Source organism: Aotus nancymaae, unplaced genomic scaffold (assembly GCF_030222135.1).
Source record: "Aotus nancymaae isolate 86718 unplaced genomic scaffold, 86718_ANA_hifiasm-v0.15.2.pri h1tg000015l_0, whole genome shotgun sequence".
NCBI lineage: Eukaryota > Metazoa > Chordata > Mammalia > Primates > Aotidae > Aotus > Aotus nancymaae.
In genome coordinates this window covers 7,182,525-7,202,324 of record NW_026988426.1, presented here as the reverse complement: position 1 = coordinate 7,202,324, position 19,800 = coordinate 7,182,525, and the positions used below count along the sequence as shown (strand labels likewise).

Sequence of the window (19,800 nt, the reverse complement as noted above, 5' to 3'; positions counted from 1 at the left end):
CCAGCGGCTCTTCGTAGCCCTCGCTAAATCAATCAGTAATTTAATCTTACCCAATTCTATGTGTGATCTTTTCCTGTCTATCTATGCCTTGCCTGAATAGTGCTGTATATTCTATGTTTCACCTCCAACCCTTTCCCCTGTCCCCTGAATTGTCAAGGGGCTAACAGAATTATCCTGGATTGCAATCATGTCTGGTCAACTGGGAAAGATCTATAACCAAGAAACCGTGGTCTAGAAAGTGGGCTTTCCCTTCCCTCGAGTACATGCCAATGTCTTCCAAGGTCAGCATTTTCTAAGTGGGAATTGGGCATACAAGAAAATGTTACTTAATCATAATGAGCCACACGGTGAGCAAGTTCTTTCCGTTTTCAGTTTCCTGGCAATCTTTCTGACAACCTTAATCAGAAAGTCTCCATTTGAAACCGGCACATGTTAGCACCTAACGTTTACTAATTAATCTTATTTTTTAACAAAGAGGGAATAAGCCTTGTGTTCAGAGATCTGGGCAGGCAGCAGCTGGAATTATATGATTTTGCTTTATTTTGATTGAATGTATTATTTTCTAAGGATGGCAAGAACTGATTTTTTTAAATGGAAGTGATGATAGTTTTCTTTTAAAATTAAATTTCAGTAAAAAGATTTTGTAAATAACAGCACCAGTGATCTGCAGATCTGGCAAGAGCTGTGACAACTATGCATCATTGTCAAAAATCTGGCAGCTCTAGTCCAAGAAGATGCTTCTACATGGGGCATCTTCCACTCTGGCTGTACATCAGAACCAAGTATGGAGCTTTTAAAATATCTGGGCCCAGCCAGGTGTGGTGGCTCACGCCTGTAATCACAGCACCTTGGGAGGTCAAGGCAGGTGGATCATGAGGTCAGGAGTTCAAGACTAGCCTGGCCAAGATGGTGAAACCCCATCTCTACTAAAAATAAAAAAGTAGCCAGGTATAGTGGCGGGCGCCTGTAGTCTCAGCTACTAGGAAGGCTAAGGCAGAGAATTGCTTGAACTCAGGAGGTGGAGGTTGCAGTGAGCTGAGATCACAACACTGGTGACAGAGTGAGACTCTATCTCAAAAAAAAAAAAAAATCTGGGTCCATTCCCAAGGATTTGGTTTTTCTTGTGACAGGGCTCAGAGATCAGTATTTTAAAGCGAATTTCCAAGTGACTTAAATGAGCAGCTGCAGTTGAGACCACTGCACTACCCTGTGCTGCCTTCCTGGTGCTTGACGATGTCCATTGTAGAATAGTACTCAGCAGCACAAACTGTAATATGACCCTGACCACTGGGGGTTTCCTCACAGAAAAGTCATTGATACAGAACGGTATAACCAAGGCTCTGATTTCTTGGCAGTTACTGGCCAGGCTAACAAAATAAGCAAGAACTGATCTGGTTTTGGATGAAGGTGACTGATTGCCACTGTCTTGAATGGTGGTATCTTGAGGATGTTGGAGGATAAACATTACATTTTGATTTATAATCCACAACGAAGCTGAAATGTCCCTCCCCTGATTTATAGTTAATGAGCCCTGTGCTAGGAGCTGAGAATACACTAATGACCCTTATCTGGGAAATCTTTCCTAACACCTTTACCTCTGGTTATTTTTTTTTGAGACAGAGTTTTGCTCTATTGCCCAGGCTGGAGTGCAGTGGTACGATCTTGGCTCACTGCAACCTCTGCCTCCCGAGGTCAAGCAATTCTCCTACCTCAGCCTCCCAAGCAGCTGGGATTACAGGAGTGTGCCAACTGCATGGCTAATTTTTGTATTTTTAGTAGAGACGGGGTTTCACCATGCTGGCCAGGCTGGTCTCGAACTCCTGACCTCATGATCCTCCCGGCTGGGCCTCCCGAAGTGCTGGAATTTCACAGGCATGAGCCACCGTACCTAGCCTTCTACCTCCTGTTTCTATGGATCAGTTCTTGTTTTATGCCATTTTTCACCAAATTGTTTTGTATCTAGGTTGAGGGTCTCTGACTATAAATTTTCGTCAGTAAAATTCTGAGCAAAACCTCAACTGATAAATATTTATCAATCAAATCTATATAGTTGCCATTGTCAAATGGTGTGTTAATAAATAGTTAAAAAGCTTTGGGATTGGCTGGGTGTGGTGGCTTATGCCTGTAATCGTAGCACTTTTGGAGGCCGAGGTTGGTAGATCACTTGAGGTCAGGAGTTAGAGACCAGCCTGGCCGACATGGTGAAACCCTAGCTCTACTAAAAATGCAAAAAGTGGCCAGGTGTAGTGGCACATGCTTGTGATCCCAGCTACCTGGGAGGCTGAGGCATGAGAAGCACTTGCACCCAGGAGGTGGAGGCGACAGAGAGCCAAGATAGCACCACTGCACTCCAGCTTGGGCAACAGAGTGAAACTGTCTCAAAAACTTCTAAAATCATCTTGCCCACCACTAGAGGGCTCGGAGGGCTAACCTATGCTGACAACCCGGGGGTGGGTGGTGAACAGTGCCATCAGGGATGGGTGTATGCCCTGGAGTCTCATACTCTGCCTGGCCCATGGGGACTCTTGGTCTTGTTTGTGGAACCAGTGATTCTTAACTTTTAGACCATTTTTCCCCAAGTCCTGATATATTGATGCTAGCAGGTTTGCTTTTCAGATTAGGCCATTTCTGAAAAGATGTAAATAGAGTTAAAAATCATAAAGTCACACAAAGAAAGTGTATTATTGGGAATCAAGGTGTCTCCCTTCCACAAAGTGTGGACCATTTTCAACCAAAAATATAGTCTGTATTTGGGCTGGAAGAAATACTCATACAGAAAGGTCAAAGGCATTACTTGTGGGTGCCTGGGCAAAAGGACAGGACATGCTTCTTGGGCAGCTGGAAGTCTCTTCTCAGAGTGATGGGCAAAAATCATCCTGGATCAAGCACAGGTGGGCATATGGAGTGACGGTCTGAGAGGAGTAGTTGAGAAGGGTCTTTCACTTTTTTACTTTCCATGCATTTGAATTGTGTACATTTGCTACGTATGTGAGTCTTTCCTTTTAAGGAAAAAAAGTAATAAATGTTTACTGCAATAAATCTAAATAATTTAAAGCCTAAAAAGCGAGAGACACTTCTCCCTTGTCCCTGTCACCATCACACCCCATAGAGGCAATCACTCATCTCAGCTTGGTGAGTGTTGCTTTTATTTATGACTAATAATTATATATGAGAAAATACGCTAGAACATCTGGAACAATATTTGTAGAATGTGAACAGAGGTCGGCTGGGTATGGTGGCTCATGTCTGTAATCCTAGCACTTTGGGAGGCCGAGACAGGCAGATCACTTGAGGTCAGGAGTTCAAGATGAGCCTGGCCAACATGGTTGGCCTTATCTCCACCAAAAATATAAAAATTAGCTGGGTGTGTTGGTGAGTGCCTCTAATCCCAGCTACTTGGGAGGCTGAGGCAGGAGAATCGCTTGAACCCAGGAGGTGGAGGTTGCAGTGAGCTGAGATCATGCCACTGCACTCTAGCCTGGGCAACAGAGTGAGCTGTCTTTAAAAAAAAAAAAAAAAAAGTGAACAGAGGTCATCTTAGTGTGACAATGCGGTTTTTGTTTTCTTTCTGCTTCTCTGAGTTTTCTATCAATAAATTTATTTCAATTGTGTAATAAAAACAGAGGAAAGACATTAAAAGGCAGAAGTAGCAGACAGGTCAGATGTGGCGATGGAACTATTGAAAAGAACAAAAACAATCGGGAAAGCCCAGCTGGGCATCTCTCTGTATCTTAATACGCTAACTAACTTCAAGGATCTCTGGACTCCAAGGCACATCTGGTTTTCATCCCGACTCCTGCACTAGCTATAACGCTGGGAAAATCAGCTCCCTCTTGGGGTCTCAGTTTTCCTGTCTACACAATTTGAGGTTCTACTAGATCAGTGGTTTTCAAGACGGGAAGGTTTTACCCTCCTGAGGAATATCAGGCAATATCTGGAGACAGGGACATTTTTGGTTGTCACAATGAAGGGTGCTACTGGAATATAATCCAAAATTGCTGTTTGACATTTTTGTTGAACAAAGCACAGGGCAACCCCCTAAAAGAAAAGATTATGTGGTTCCAATTGTCAGTGGTGCTGAGGTTGAGAAACCGACCTGGGATGGTCTCGTTCCCAGATCTGACTGGCATTCGAATCTGTGAGTTTAAGTCTAGACTCTCCTCACCTCTGGTGAGGGCAGTAATGCTCTCAAATGACTGACAGGAGTGTTCCTATGGTCCACTCCAATAAAACAGGGAGAGAAGAAATAACAGAGACAAAGGCAGAGAACACACTCAAGTCCAGGAGGCCTTGCAGTAAAAGGCAGACTGAATGGCTATGTTCTTCCCAGGGACTCAGGCCCGCCCTCCCTCACACGTACCAATAGGGCCCTCTCCTGGTGTATGTTGGCATAACAATGGCCCAAAGTCGAGAAAACCACGCAAAATTTGAACAAAAACTTAGTGATTGCTATTTCCCTAATGACCACTTTCTGATTTCCCAGGGAAGGAAATACTAGAGGAAACACTAGATAATAATAGAATTTCCTTTGAAAACCTGATACATGCGAAAATACTTAACAAATGCCAATCTGTTTCAGGTTAGATCCAACAAATATTAAGAGGCTGCGATGACCATTGATGGACACCAGATAAACGACAGACATAGGACTACCGCTACAGATTGCGGGAAGGAGGTCTTCTCAGTAAGTGGTGCCGGGACAATCTGGAAATAAAAGATTAGATTTGTACCTCCCATTAAACATCAATTCTAGGTGAATATTGTGGACTTAAAGGTCTGTTTGGTCTTGAACGACTAACCTCTAAAACTTTCAGGAGATAGCATAGCTTCATGCGTTAGAGCAGGGAAGGTTTTCTAAACGATTCATAAGAGTACCAACCATAAGGGAAAAAAAGAAAACCACACTAAGCCTCAAGAACTTCCATTCACCATAAGATGAGTCAGAGTAATATATCTGGAATACATGTATCCATAATATATAATGCCCACAAACCCATAAGGTAATTTAAAAAGGCAAGAATGTTGAACAGCACTTCACAAAAGATGGTGTCCAAATGGCTAGTAACGTGGAAAAGGAGAATCAGCATCATTAGGGAAATCAAAATCATAATGAAATATGACACACACCCCCAGAATGGCTACGATGAAAAAGAGGTACAAATTCAATTGTTCATGAGGCTGCAAAGAAATTATAACTCTCAGATACTGCTGAATGGGAGTATAAGTTGTACACACAATTTGTAAACTGCTTGGCAGTATCTACTGAAGCCAACCTAATAGGTATTTCCCTAATAAAAAGAGCATATATACACCAAAACACATGTACAAAAATATTCATGACATCCTTATTCATAATAGTACCAAACTATAAACAACCCAAATGTCTAACCACAGTAAAATGGATGATTCAATTAGTCTATTTATGCAATGAGAATACTAGAGTAACTGACTCAGTAATAAAAAATCATCCACAACATGGATGAATTGCAAATGTAATATTGAATCAGAGGTCAGAAGGGAAAGGGAAAACATACTAGATAACTCTATATGAAGTTCAAGGACAAGCAACACTACCTCTGGAAACAACTTAGAACCATGGTTCCTTGTGGAACACTGAAGAGGGCATGGAAGAACCACCTAAGATACTGTAAACATTCTGCATCTAGCTAGACCTGGGTGTGGGCTACATGCTCACATGCCTTCATCAAGCTGTACACTTAGGATTTATGCATTTGGCTGTAATATATTAATTAAACCACCAGAACACCTAAAAACCCAAAAACCAGAAAAATGCCACAGGTACATGGGTTTAGGTACTAATATTGCACACTGAATTTTGAGAAATATAAGCACCTAACAATGAGGGAAATAAACCTTTGTCCAAGTGATCAACTGTTCAATTTATATCCCTCTACCTATCAATGATAATCTCTGTTTAAAAAAAATGGCAAACCACAGATGAGAAGGTATTATGGAACCTATAACCAGAAAGACCTCTGAAAATCTATTAGAACAGTGTGGCAATTCCTCAAGGATCTAGAACTAGAAATACCATTTGACCCAGCAATCCCATTACTGGGTATATACCCAAAGGATTATAAATCGTTCTATTATAAAGACACATGCACATGTATGCTTATTGCGGCACTGTTTACAATAGCGAAGACTTGGAACCAACCCAAATGCCCATCGATGATAGACTGGATATAGAAAATGTGGCACATATACACCTTGGAATACTATGCAGCCATAAAAAGGATGAGTTCATGTCCTTTGCAGGGACATGGCTGAAGCTGGAAACCATCATTCTCAGCAAACTAACACAAGAACAGAAAACCAAACACTGCATGTTCTCGTAAGTGGGTGTTGAACAATGAGAACACATGGACATAGGGAAGGGAACATCAAACACTGGGGCTTGTTAGGGATGGGAGGATTGGGGAGGGCTAACAGGAGGAAAACCTAATGTAGATGATGGGGGATGGATGCAGCAAACCACCATGGCGTGTGTGAACTTATGTAACAAACCTGCATGTTCTGCACATGTACCCCAAAACTTAAGTATAACTGAAAAAGTAAAATGGGCAAAAGATTGCTTACTTTCTCCTTTGCACTTTTTGGTATTTCCCAGTTTTCCTAAAACCATCATATACTTTATAAAATTTATAGGCCAATGATTGATAGTACATGAATATGCTTTCCTTATAAGAAATTAAGACATTCCAGATAAGGCTAAAAAGTCCCTATTAACCCGTAATCCTGGATTCCTCCCTAATATCCAGAAAAAATGACTAATTTCTTGGTATGCTTTTTTTCCTAGATCTTTTTCAATACAGCGTTATTTGTGGGGTTTATTTTTTGTTTACCTCTATGGCATCATGTGTTTCTTGTCCTAAAACTTCATTTTAGGTCAATATTGTATCTTTCACCAATTTTTATCTTGGTATGTGCAAAGCTACTTTGTCACCTTATTCTTTTTACTTGCTTCAGTTTTCCAGGAGAATGGATATTCCACAGTTTATACAACCCTTTGTCTACAGATGGCCATTAGGCTTTTTTTTTTTGGCAGTTAGTAGTCCTCTTTCATTGAGAACAATTAGTATGTCATTAAAATATTTAATTCTAGCTTCCTAAACTAAAAAACTCCGGAACGTTCACGCCTTATTCTCACCTCAAAGTACTGCCTAGGCTTGGCGATCTCTGCAGTTGTCTAAGTAGAAAGGGGAGTGTGCACTTTGGTGAGCCTAACCCCTGCCCTGTGTTCCCCGCCCCGCCAGCCCCCAGTGCTGATTCCAGGGATCAACACGGGAAACCTGTGCTTTCGTTCTTCTACCTCTGCTGCTGCTATGCTGCGTGACCTCAAGTGAGTTCCTCCTCTCTGGTTCTCCGTTTTCTCACTTATGAATAGAGGGGGCTGAAACATTCATGGTGGAGGGGGTCTGTCTCAGCTCTGAAGGTCATTGATCCTGAGTGTCCTGTTGTCCTCAGTGATACATTTGAGTGACCACCCAGAGTTGCCTGAGGAAGTTTTCCTTTCCCCACAGCCTTCATCAATAGTCTGCCTCCTGGAGTCTGAACAGGGGAAGCTGAACTGATGCCCTCTGAGTCATAGTTCCTCATGAAAAGAGGTGCTTAGCGGGAGACACTAGGGACCAAGGCTTCAGGGACCCGCCCTTCCTACCTCCACTGTTCCTGGTGCCCCTGAGGCCTTCAGCAGTTGTTCCTATTTATCTCTGTGACTTCTGAAGACTACGTTGGTATAGCAACCTGGGTCTGCTGATCCGTGTAATAAACCTATCAATTAGTTGTCTGGAGAGTCCATTTAAGGGGTAACAGAGAAGCAATTACTCCTTATAGAGGCAGAGCAAACAGTCCCCATTTCAGAGCCTCTCGGGGAGAATCTGAGAGCAGCAGGTCCAAGTCACTCATTTTAGGGATGGGGGCACTGAGGGATGAAATGAACTGGTTCATCCCAGGTCACACAGACAATCAGAGGCAAGGCATCCTTTCTGGCTTTGATTCGGAAGCTCCATTATCTCTCTTCCTTTGTTCCAGGCTCCTCCTTTCCCCTCCTGCTTATTCTCCAAGCACTAACTGCCTCCAAAGTGGGCTCTAGACTCTAAAAGCCTTGTCCATCACTCTCTTTCCAATGGGTTCTCCCAACAGCCCCCAGGTCTTTGAAAACAGCCAAGCAGACCCCCTCACCTGCTGCTCACAAGCTCACATGGCATCCTGCGGTGAACCACAAGGCCCCAGTGACCTGCTGCCTGGCAAACTCCCTCTACAGCTCTTACCTCTGTCTCCTTGCCCCCGTGCACCAGCTCAATTGTGTCCTTCCTGTTCCTTAAAGCCCATCAAGCTCCATCCTCCTTAAAAACAGCACATGGCTCCCTGACACAGCCACTCTCCCTCCATCCTGTTATCCTGTTTATTCCATCACACTCCCATCCCCATCTGCAACCACACTCTGATCCTTATGGCTCTTCTTGTCCCCCTCTCTGCAATAAAAATGGTAACACTCTGGCTCTTACTCATGGCCTTTGATCCACAACCTAGAACTGTACCTGGCAATGAAGAGGCTCACCACGCCTCTTGCTGAACAAGTGGATGGATGAATGGATGCCGAAAGAGATTCCCACTATGTCCTGAGAATGATGCAGCCCAGAGTAAAATCCTTCTGTTTCCTTCTACTGCTTTAGGCTGTCTCCGTTACCCCCACACCTGTAGGACTGGGCCCACTGGGAACACCATGTGGAGGACAGAGACAAACTGGAGTGCCTTGGGGAGGACGCAGGAGAGCACAGTCTCTGTGAGCCAGACGTGAGGCACAGCAAATACCAACAAGTGGTCACGCAGGAAGAAGCATGTGCTGGTTCTGCGGGGTCCCAAGAGGGAGATGTACAGGGGGTGTGCTTTTGTTCAATATGACAACACTACCGATGGTTTAGTTCTTACTGCATGACCTTTACATGTGGTAGCTCTTTCCCTTGAAACTAGCAGGGTGAAATAATTGTCCCCCATCATAAAAAATGGTAACACTGCATGCTCTCCCCTCAGCCTGGAACAGCTTCACAGGCAAATTCTCCAGGCTACCTCCCTGGAGACGCCCTCCTTCAGCCCCAAGAACACATCGAGTTCTCCATATTCTGTTCCCATGGGACTCTGCATTCACCCCTCCTAGCTCTTGCTGTAGTAGTGGACACATGACTTCTGTGTAAATATGGACAGGCCATGAGGCAGGGCTGGACACTGCTATATACCCCAGCACAGTGCCTGTCCTATGGTTTCCAAGGAGTAATTATCTAATGAGTGAGATGGAGCAGGGATCCCTCTTAGGAACCCGGACACCCACTCCCCACCCCCGCAACCCCCCACCCTACAAGCATGGAAATAAAGGAAAATCTTGAATTTCTTAAAGAGAAATTCCAGGCACCTAGCTAGCCCTGAGAAATAAATAAACAACCTGATAAGCAAGAAGGTAATAGTAACTTAAACCGACAGCCAAGGAAGCTAGAATCATGGGATGTTTAATTCCCTACAGAAATTAAAGATAACATCTTTACATATGTCCCAGAGCTGTTTTCAGAAACCTGGACCCCACACCAAACAGATGTGCTGGCATGTGGGCCTCAGATAAGAGGGAACTGCAGGTGGAGCTCTGACCGCAGTTCTTTGTTCTTAACTTATTCCTGGGAGGCCTGGAAGAAGTCAGACCCACAAGCCAGAGCTAACATTCTTTTCTACTGACCCTAAATTTTAAAACAAAGCTTCTCTTCCTTAACCAGTTGCAAATCAGAAACTCTCTAGAATCTACCTATGACTGTAAGACCCCACCGACTTCAAGATAGCCTGCCCCTTTGGGCTAAACCGATGTGTAACGTCCATACAACGACTTATAACTTCGCCTGAAACCTCTGCTTTCCTGAAGTTTACCCCTGCCTTTAAAAACCCTGGTTTGCAATCCACTGGAGAGGTGGCGACTTAAGCAAGAACTGCCCAGTTCTCCTTGCTTGGTACTCTGCAAATAAGCACGCTCCTTTCTCCTGGGGCAAACCTCACCGTAGATGTTTGTCCTTACTGCGCCAGGCAAGTGGACCCCAGTATGGTTCCATAACATGAGTGAACGGCAAACTAAGACCTAGACAACTGCACTAATCATGAATGGGGGAGCCAGGACTAGAATCCATGTCTGTCTGACTTCAGCCAGGATTCTCATGGCCAGGACTGTCTGGCCATGGACTGAAAAGCACTTGTGAGCTTGCTCTAAGCACAAATCGATGCTGTGGGAGCCTCAATATCTGGCTGGTGTTGGCATCCCTTCCAACCCAGAGACATCCCAATTCCTTTGGGATCTGGACTTACCAGAGCCTGCTCTATGAGGAGGCAGAAGAGGATGGCATTGCCCACTTCCCTCAGGCTCTGGAACACGTCTGTTTTGAGCTCTGCGTACTCAATGATGTCCTTCAGCTGGTGGTGGAAGAACTCCAGGATCCCTGGGAGGTGAAGCGAGACGGTCAGTGGGAAGTTGACACTGCTCAATAGGGTCTATGGGAAATACTAAGTGGCAGCCCCAGACCTGACTCTGGGATAACAAAAAGTCAAACATGCATCCCTCTGTCTTCAGGTCCAGAGTGAGATTTCTTTCAGAGCTCAGTACTAGAAAAAGCTCAAGAAGCTGGCTCATATCTTTTTCAGAATAAAACATACACACACACAAATGGGGCAGCAGTGGACCCTTCCCAGTCCCTCCAAAGTTGCCTGAATTCCTAATCATGACAGGAATATTTATTTGTAGGTGTCAGATATTATGCAGAGGACTTTATCTGTAAAACTCATTTAATACAACAATATCACAAATTAGGCACTATTACGCAATCCGTTTTCAGATGAGGCTCGGAGAGGATAAGGGGCATGCCCGTAGTCACACAGGTAGTAAGCAGGGCAGCTGGGACTGAACGCCAGGGATTTTAGCTTATCTTTTTCCTATTCTGAATCACAGACCCAGCACTTGACATCTTGGTTTTGAAAAAAACATCAGACACCAGTTCATGGTCCCCATCTTTCCCTCTTCTCTAGGCCCTGTATTCACTTCACTTACTATGAAGGAAGGAAAGAATTATTTCTCTGTCCAGCGGTCAAACAGCAAAGATGTCCACTTCCCGACTTATCTTAGATATACCAGCTTGGCACCACTGCCTACAGCCTCAGCCTCCCCAGATATGCAGAAGAGGTGCTGAGCTCATAAATACCTTTCCTAATAACCTGGCTCTGCATGCTGTAAATGCGCTCACATTTGCTGTCCTCTTCCAATTTCCCAGCAGTCCCATGAGGCAGGGCCTGCAAGCATCATCTCCCTCCACTGACAGAATGTGCCATTGCTCAGAGGGATTAAAAGGCTATCTAGCTAGTGGCGGGGGAGGATGGATAGCCAGTACTCTGTCAGCTCACTGGCATGTTAGAGAAGCAAATGCTCCAAGGTGGATGGTCAGAGCCTCCCTCCCCACCAAGCGATGGGTCTGTCTGGATTGTTTAGCTGTCACCAACCTGGGGAGCCATACTCATGTCGGGGCAAGCGGCATATCTTGGGCATCACCTCTATCAGTGTTTTCACATACTGGAGAATGGTTCCTTGGAGCTGACAAATGAAGAGTACAGATGAGTGAGATAATCTGCTGCAGCAAGTGAGCATCTCTGGGCTGAATTCTGGGCTCCGGGGGTGGGTACGGAAGTTCTGCTGAGACCCCTGAAAGGAAGGGGCAGACTCTTGCCTAAAGGTGGGGAATAGTCCCTTTGACCTTTATAAGGGAAAATGAGCCTTTATAAGGCTGAAAAAGGAGCTCTCCCATTCTCATGGGCTCATAGACTTCAAGGAGGGCACATTTCTAGGTGTAGGGTCTTTCCTGGGGCTGAGGATGCTTATATCAAATTCAGACTAAGAGCTAAAATGAAATGGAGCCAGGAAATTGTGGAGATTGAAACATCATATTTAATTTAAGCCTGGAAAATTCATGGCACATTCATTCCTCCTGTGCCCAAGGCAGACATCTTTAATCAATTACCACATTTTCTTGTTTTACCCTGAATTTAGCTCCACAATCTTTAACAACCCATGGTTCCACAAAGTTGCCGCCAAAGAATTGGAGTTACCAGATGAATCCTATTTGCTATTCCTGCTAATCCTATTTGCCATTCCTGACCTGGTTATATATGACTTTATGTCTCTTTCGTCATCTGAAATTTTCATAAAAATCTTAAATGTTTTGGCTTTCAGCTGTGTTCCAGGAAATTAAATGAAAGTTCAGATGACCATATTTAAGGCAGATTCAGAATAGTGGTAAAGGGATACAGAACTCTCTTGAAGCCAGAGCAGTATGGGGAGCAGTGTTTAGCAAGAAATCCCAAGGGAAAGAAGCATGGCAATTGATTAGAGATGTCTGCCATGGATAAGGGAGTGGAAAATGGCAGCACATGTGTCATGAATTTGTCCTGCTCAAATTATATAATGGAGCACAGATGGGGAGGATGAGCAGTCACTGGCAGCCTCTGAAGGACAAAATCAGGATTTCTGAGTTCAGACATCAAATAGAAGGAGTTTGGGGTCAGAAATGAGGGGCACGGCTACAGGTCAAAATGTGCACAGAAATGTAACAGAATGATATACAGACCAATCAAGGGATAAGGACAAGGGACTCCCTGAGTGGTTTCTACAGGCAGAGCTGCAGTGCCTGGGATTTGTTTTTACAGGCCAGGTAAAAAGTACAAGCAAACCTTGTTCATATCAACCTCACATGGGCACATCGCAAGCCACATTGAGGCCTTTCCTTACCAAGCTCTTCACAATCTTTAGCAGTTCCTCCATGACCACAGCAATGCCCTGGTAACCCAGGAGTCTGCAGATAGTCTTGAAATGAGGTGGCCCCACGAAATTCCTGTAGGAGCTGTAGATGTGGCTGTAGGCAATGTTGAGGGGCTGGAAAACAGAGGTAGAGGTAGTGGCAAAGTAAGTGCCTGAGTACTGAATGGATGCTGGTGGAGTCTGCTGACAGAAGAATTAGGAACACTGTTATGAGTGTGCTCACTGGAACCCTATGAATATGTTTGCAAAATGGTGGTCATGGAGAGGTGTGGTCAGTGACTACAGGATGGGGCACAGTCACCAGATGGAGCAGCCACTCCCTAGCGGAAGAGGATAAGGGTCTTCCAAGCAAATATCCCTTTTACAGGGATTCCTGCCACTCATGACTTTCCACATCCAAACCAGGATTTTTAAAATTGAGCCATGGGGGAAAAGATAAACAGCCGATTTCCTTTCTTAAGAGGCATTTCTAGTACTAGAAACTGACTGGAAGAACCATATGAAAACTCAACAACTGGTTCAACATCGTCATCTTTCTTCTACTGTTACTTGTTTCTATGAATGACAGGCAGGGGCCTAGGAACACACAGGCCGGGAAGTCAGGAGACCTCTGCTGAGTGCATGGGACAGTTGCCCAGGCTTTTTGAGCCTTAGTTTCCACATCTAGGAAATGAGGGATTAGATTAAGTCAATGGTTTCCTAACTTTAAGAGCAGCAATCCAAAGGAAAGATGCCACGGAAGCTTGTATGTGAAACAGGCAAAATGGAGCTGCTCTGGCTTGGGGCTGGCTGGGGACCCAGAGCCTTGGCCACCACCATTGTCCTCTGGACCCCATGAGACACCATAACTGAATTTGAAGGATCTCTTTAAGATCCTTGTCTGAGAATATACAACCAAACTATAGGGCCCTAAATTGGTCTCTCTTGGTTGGGGAGAATGTAAAGTTACCATTGATGCTAATGCTCTGTTCTGGAAATGCTGCAGCTATGGAGCACCTGATGTCAGGCTTTGTGAAGCCCTCCAGGTGCATTCTTGTTTAATAAGACTTACGAGGCCTGACTTGGATTTTTATTTAATCCACCCAACAAACCTATGCGATCTAGATCATGATTAGCCCCATTTCACAGATGAGGGAACTGAGGCTCAGGTGGGAAGAAGCCTGCACTCACCTGAAGTAGGTATGGCGGATTCCAAAGCCCCTGCTCCACCTATCATGGTGTATTCTGGAAGTTGAATTCTTATATAAATGATACTGTTTTTTACATAAGGTTTCAATTCAAAACTTAGTTCTTTTTTTTTTTTTTTTTTTTTTGAGACAAAGTCTCACTCTGTTGCCCAAGCTGGAGTGCAGTGGCACGATCTCTGCTCACTGCAACCTCCACCTCCTGGGTTCAAGCAATTCTCCTGCCTCAGCCTCCTGAGTAGATGGGACGACAGGCACATGCCATCACTCCTGGCTAATTTTTATATTTTTTAGTAGAGAAGGGGTTTCGCCGTGTTGTTGAGGCTGGTCTTAAGCTCCTGGGCTCAAGCAATCCACCTGCCTCGGCCAACCAAAGTGCTGGGGTTACAGACATGAGCCACCATGCGCAGCCTGTTTGTTTTTTGAGACAGTGTCTTGCTCTGTCACCCAGGCTAGAGTGCAGGGGCTCGATCTTGGCTCACTGTAATCTCTGCCTCTAGGGTTCAAGCAATTCTCCTGCCTCAGCCTCCCAAGTAGCTGGGATTACAGGTGCCTGCCACCATGCACAGCTAATTTTGTTTTGTATTTTTAGTAGAGGTGGGATTTCACCATGTTGGTCAGGCTGGTTTTGAACTCCTGACCTCAAGTAATCCACTTACCCTGGCCTCTCGAAGTGCTAGGATTACAGGCATGAGCCACTACACCCAGCCCAAAACTTAGTTCTGAGTGTAGTTTTCCCAACTAGAGTTGCAAAAATCTTGTACATGGAACATGCAAATATGGAATGATCACATAAGATATTCTATTCGCTGAAATTCTCTATTAGCTAGTTAGTTAGAAATTCTACATGAGTTAAATGGAAATTCTAATGCTGCTTTTGGAGTGCTGAAAGATTTTTAACTCCCTTTGGAGCCATCAAGGAAATATTTAATTGTGTTCAGTCTAATTTTTGATTTAGGTATGTATTTAAGAATTATTCTAAACTTTACGAAACAACCATCACAACTATGCACTAATAACAAGGATGCACGAAGAACACAAAGTTCTCACTAATAGCAAGGACTCGTGAAGAATTAGAACATCCACTCGTTCACCAGGTTGAGTAACAGTTCATTTGGTAAGCTCATGACTAGATAATGGGAGGCCTGGAATGTGAGAGGGAACAAAGTTTTGTACACGACACTGAGGAGCTATCATGGCAAACTGCCTGAACCTAGGGGAGGGACGTATTGTATTAAGCTTCGAAATGTATGGGTCAGAAATGGCTTATATAGGGAGAAAATAGAACTGACTTAAGAGTATGATGTTCACTGAAGTCGATGTTCAGCAAATCCTGGGAGTGTATAACTTGCTGAGTTGATTTGGCTAACTGTGGGGCCAGGCCATGTAATCTTCCAGGTGTGGAGTAAATCTATTTTAGTGCCTCTGTCATAGGCCACCCTGTCAGACAGGACCAGGAGTAGGTTGAGGTGACTAAGGCACGTAGGATGCAAAATGCTAGGAGGCATGTACTCTCCTAAGTGAGTGTAACTTAGTTTTTGCCCTGTTAGCAAAGCCGCATTCTGTATTCTCCTGTTTCCCTCTCTGGAGATAAGGTATACATAGCAATCTCCAAGTAAGCCACGGCTTACCTCGGTGGGAGGAGGAGACTGTCTGGAAAGAGGGCATGAGAGGATTTCCTAGGGTGACGGAAAAGCTCTACAGCCTGATTGGGCTGCTGACTACACAGATGTGTTTGTCAAAACTCACAAAACTGTACGTACAATTACGATTGTGCCCACGTGCACCGAGTGTTTGTGTCCCTTCCAAATTAGGATGTAGAATTCCAATCACAAACAAATTAGGATTCTTGTGTTGAAATCCTAACCGCCAATATGATGAAATCCTAACCACAAATATTAGGTGGTGGGGCCTTTGAGAGGTGATCAGACCATGAGGGTGGAGCCCTTATGAGTGGGGTAGTGCCCTCGTCCAAAAAGACAAGAGTGCTTGCTGTCTCTCTCTCCTCTCTGCCATGGAGGCTACAATGAGGAGTGGGCCATCTGCAAACCAGGAAATGCACCCTCACCCACTTAGACACTAGATCTGTTGGAACCTTGATCTTGGATTTCTAAACCTCTAGAACTGTGAGAAATAAATGGTTGTTATTCAAGTCACCCAGCTTATGGTATTCTTGTTATAGCAGGCTGACCTGACAAAGACGGTGCCATCTTACTGAATATGATTATACCTCAATAAAAAAGTAAATTAAAAAATCCCACTGAGCTATGTCACAGCCTAATTCACCTTCCCAACATGATTTTCAAAGGTTAAAAAGCAGAAACATGCTTTAAATTTTCTCTGAAGAGGGCTGCAGCTCAGGCCAGCAAAGGCACCAGGGGGCGAAGACGTGGCTGTGCTCTCAGCCATGGGAACAGATCAGGGAGCTCACGGGCTGCCCTGACAGCCTTCTCATTCTCCACCAGCACCAGGATCTCTGGGCTTCTCTGGTAAAGCCAGCAAAGCTCTCAGCACATTCTCTGTTGTCCCCTTTTCAAATATTTCATGAAAGGAATTTCTGAGTAGCAGGGAGCTTTCAAATGGATATCTCTAAAGGGGACAAAAAGCAATCATCAACTCATTTTTTCTGTCTGATTTTCTGACTTCTTTTCTAGTTTTGTCTGAGTCTAGAAGACGGGCTCTGGGGTGGGCACACCTGAATTCAAATTCTAAGTCTATAAATTTACTAGCTGGATGCTCTTGGGCAAATTACCTAAACCCTTTAAGCCTTGATTTCCTCTAAGTAGAGATGATAATACCAAATCCGATAGGGTTGTTGGAGGTTTAAATGTGATCATATATATAAAGCAGTCAGCATGGTGCCTGGCACACTGGAAACCCTCACTGAAATAATAGCCATTATTATTATTATGTTTGATGACTTGGTAAATAAAGAGGAAAACACAGACTCCTAGTCAAACTTCTCTCAGCAGCTTGGGCAACAGCTATGATTCTCTGATTGTAAAGAGGGGAGCACGGCCAGGCATGGTGGCTCACACCTGTAATCCCAGCACTTTGGGAGGCTGAGGTGGGCAGATCACAAAGTCAAAAGATTGAGACCATCCTGGCCAACATTTAACACCCTGTCTCTACTAAAAATACAAAAATTAGCTGGGTGTGATGACGAGTGTCTGTAGTCTTAGCTACTCGGGAGGCTAGGGCAGGAGAATCCCTTGAACCCGGGAGGCAGAGGTTGCAGTGAGCTGAGATTGCACCACGGCACTCCAGCCTGGTGAAGAGCAAGACTCTGTCTCAAAAAAAAGGGGAGGGAGTGGATATGTGGGGTGTCATTTTATACAACAGTGTGTACCCCATAAAGTGATAGGACAGAAGTGAGAGCCAGGACTAGTTGATGGAATGCACAAAAAATGCACATTTTACTCAACATTAAGAACATCATAAAAATGGGAGATGTTCAGCAACAGATTGTGCTGGGTACAGTCCCTCCTCACTGCAGGTATCTGAGTGGAGGTGGAGAAACACCACATAGGGTTGTTATAAGGGGACCCGTCAAGGGCTGGAGGTGGAGACAGATGTGCTCCCTCCAGAGGATCAAGCTGAAATGCATTCTTCCTGTATGCTCATCCTTCCAAGCAGTCTCCTAAACCCTCACCCAAGGAGCTTCTAGTACCAAGCTTCCCTGAACACTTCCTGGCAAGCACAAATAAATACACATTTACATGTATGCAAACTGTTTAGCAGGACTTCCCAGATCTAGGCAGAGGCTGAGAATAGTATTGGAATTGTTTTACCACATAAGGAGTTTTAAAATGCCCCCTTCAAACCCACTCGGTGCACTTTGGAGGCCTCTGGTTGACATTCCTATGTCAGTCTTGGATTCCGGTCTAGACTGGAAGTTCAAGCTTCAGTTAATGGCCCAAGGTGCATTTCATGTAAGAAGGACCAGCATGAAATGAGGAGAATCAATCCTCCTTCTAAGATTAAAAAAAAAAAAAAAAACTCATCTTACCCCTCATTCCCCTAAATATACCACACGCATGCAAGAAGAAATGCACTCGCATGCTGCAAAGTACACACACACACACCCCCGGAGGGCACCCATCTGACCTGCTGGCTCAAGAGGAGGCTGGGCCCTATTGAGAAAATGTGGGAATAGGGGAGCCTGGGCATTTTCTGAGGGTTGGCAAAGAAAAACAAGAATGCAACACAACGTGAGCCATTGGAAACCTGCCGTTAAACCAATTTTGCTAACTGATAGGTTCCAACCAATGGGCCTCATGGGAAACTAATTACGTATCCTACCTGGTTAGGATGGCTCACTTAAAATCAAATGTGTTTAAATCCACACTACGCAAAATAGAGGGCTTCATGAGATCTCAAGAAATAAACAACCCTGATTCAGGAGTTAGAACCATGTTATTGCTGTGTGATGCAAATCTGCATTTTCTTAAAAAAGCAAAAAAGTATTTTTAAGGAGAGAAAAAAATATGATAGATCCTGGGCCCTGTAATATTATCTGTAGATGAACTTTAAAAAGTTGTGGTAAAATATACAAACTTAAAATTCACAAATTTTGACCATTTTTAAATGTTGTATATAGACTTTTAATCTATCTGTTGAGATAGACCTCTATCTCATCAGACGGTAAACACAGCCAGCCACTTCAAACAGTGAGGCCCATTTATTTGGCAAACTGAATTTGTAAGCAATTTGCATCTCTGCTCTCTGGAATCACAATTGCTGTTTTCAGAAATCCCAAGAGGAATTAAAACCGTTCCTAATTTCCTGTTTTTGTTGCAATTTCCCTAATGGTTATCATCAGCCCACAAACACAAACACAGCTCTCTAATTTAGGTGTAAGAGCTGCAGCTTAGTTCTCTAAAATCACTGCAGGTAAATGAAGGCGAGGGCAAAAATAAAACAGCAGCATCGTCCTTGTCGGGAAGGTCACAGAACAAGATGGCGCCAAGGACTGATCAATTCTCAGTTCCAGAATCAAATCCATAGTGAGCTCAGAACTACTACTGTGTCTGTCTGTTTGTTCTTGACATCTTGGGGGCCATAGGGCTGGGTCTCCAACATCTGGATTCCTTCTTGGCCTTCTCAGCTCAGAGGCTGAAAGATCCAAAGGAGCTGCTATGCGGATCTCAAGAAATGATGCTCCTTCCTTTGCTGAGTCATGAATAAGGTGCATTGGAAAAGGCAAGCAGGGGAACAGGAGCTAAGCCTTCCGGCTCCCAGAGATCACATCAACACTGTCACGTTCAGAGATGCTAAAATTTTTGAAGGGAAGCAACATCATTATTTTTCTTTATAATCACTACTCATCAGATGATACACAAGTATATCATGCTTCTCTGTGAATTTTTCACATAGGAATTCCGTCACAGCTGCCCATACTGTTTTGTGGCTTCTCTAACAATGACCACAAACCTGGTGGCTTTAAACAACAGAAATGTATTCTTTCAGACTTCTGGAAACCAGAAATCCAAACTAGTATCACTAGGCCAAAATCAAGGTGTCGGCAAACCACGCTCCCTCCAGAAGCTACAGGGGATGATCTGTTTTCTCTTCTTCCAGCTACTGGAGGCTGATGGCATTCCCTGGCTTGTGGCTGCACCATTCCAATCTTCACATCCCTCTGCTGGGTATTCACATCACCTTCTCCTCTTACATGTGTAAGCTCCCTTCTCCCTATGACACTTGTGATAGCATTTAGGACCCAACATAACCCAAGGTAGTCCAGGATCATCTTCCCGT

At 44.2% G+C, this 19,800-nt stretch overlaps 1 protein-coding gene and 1 long non-coding RNA gene across 6 annotated transcripts in view; one reads left to right on the top strand and one right to left on the bottom strand.

Moving 5' to 3' along the window:
* LOC105719514 (uncharacterized) overlaps window positions 1-9,297 on the top strand; it is a 34,091-nt gene extending 24,794 nt beyond the window's left edge. Inside the window, exons 4-5 of one of the 2 annotated variants that reach the window (XR_010342824.1) lie at window positions 4,580-4,684; window positions 8,700-9,297. This is a non-coding gene — a long non-coding RNA (uncharacterized LOC105719514). Of the gene's footprint in view, window positions 1-4,579; window positions 4,753-8,699 lie in introns of those variants that run through there. The other variant, XR_010342825.1, reaches the window with a different exon arrangement.
* CYFIP2 (cytoplasmic FMR1 interacting protein 2) overlaps window positions 1-19,800 on the bottom strand; it is a 142,926-nt gene that overhangs the window by 31,265 nt on the left and 91,861 nt on the right. For all 4 annotated transcript variants that reach the window (XM_064376481.1, XM_064376484.1, XM_064376482.1 and 1 more), the window contains 3 exons: window positions 12,827-12,970; window positions 11,545-11,635; window positions 10,363-10,493 (listed from right to left, as the gene is read on the bottom strand). In XM_064376481.1, coding sequence (XP_064232551.1) covers window positions 10,363-10,493; window positions 11,545-11,635; window positions 12,827-12,970 — 366 coding nt within the window. The remainder of the gene's footprint in view (window positions 1-10,362; window positions 10,494-11,544; window positions 11,636-12,826; window positions 12,971-19,800) is intronic.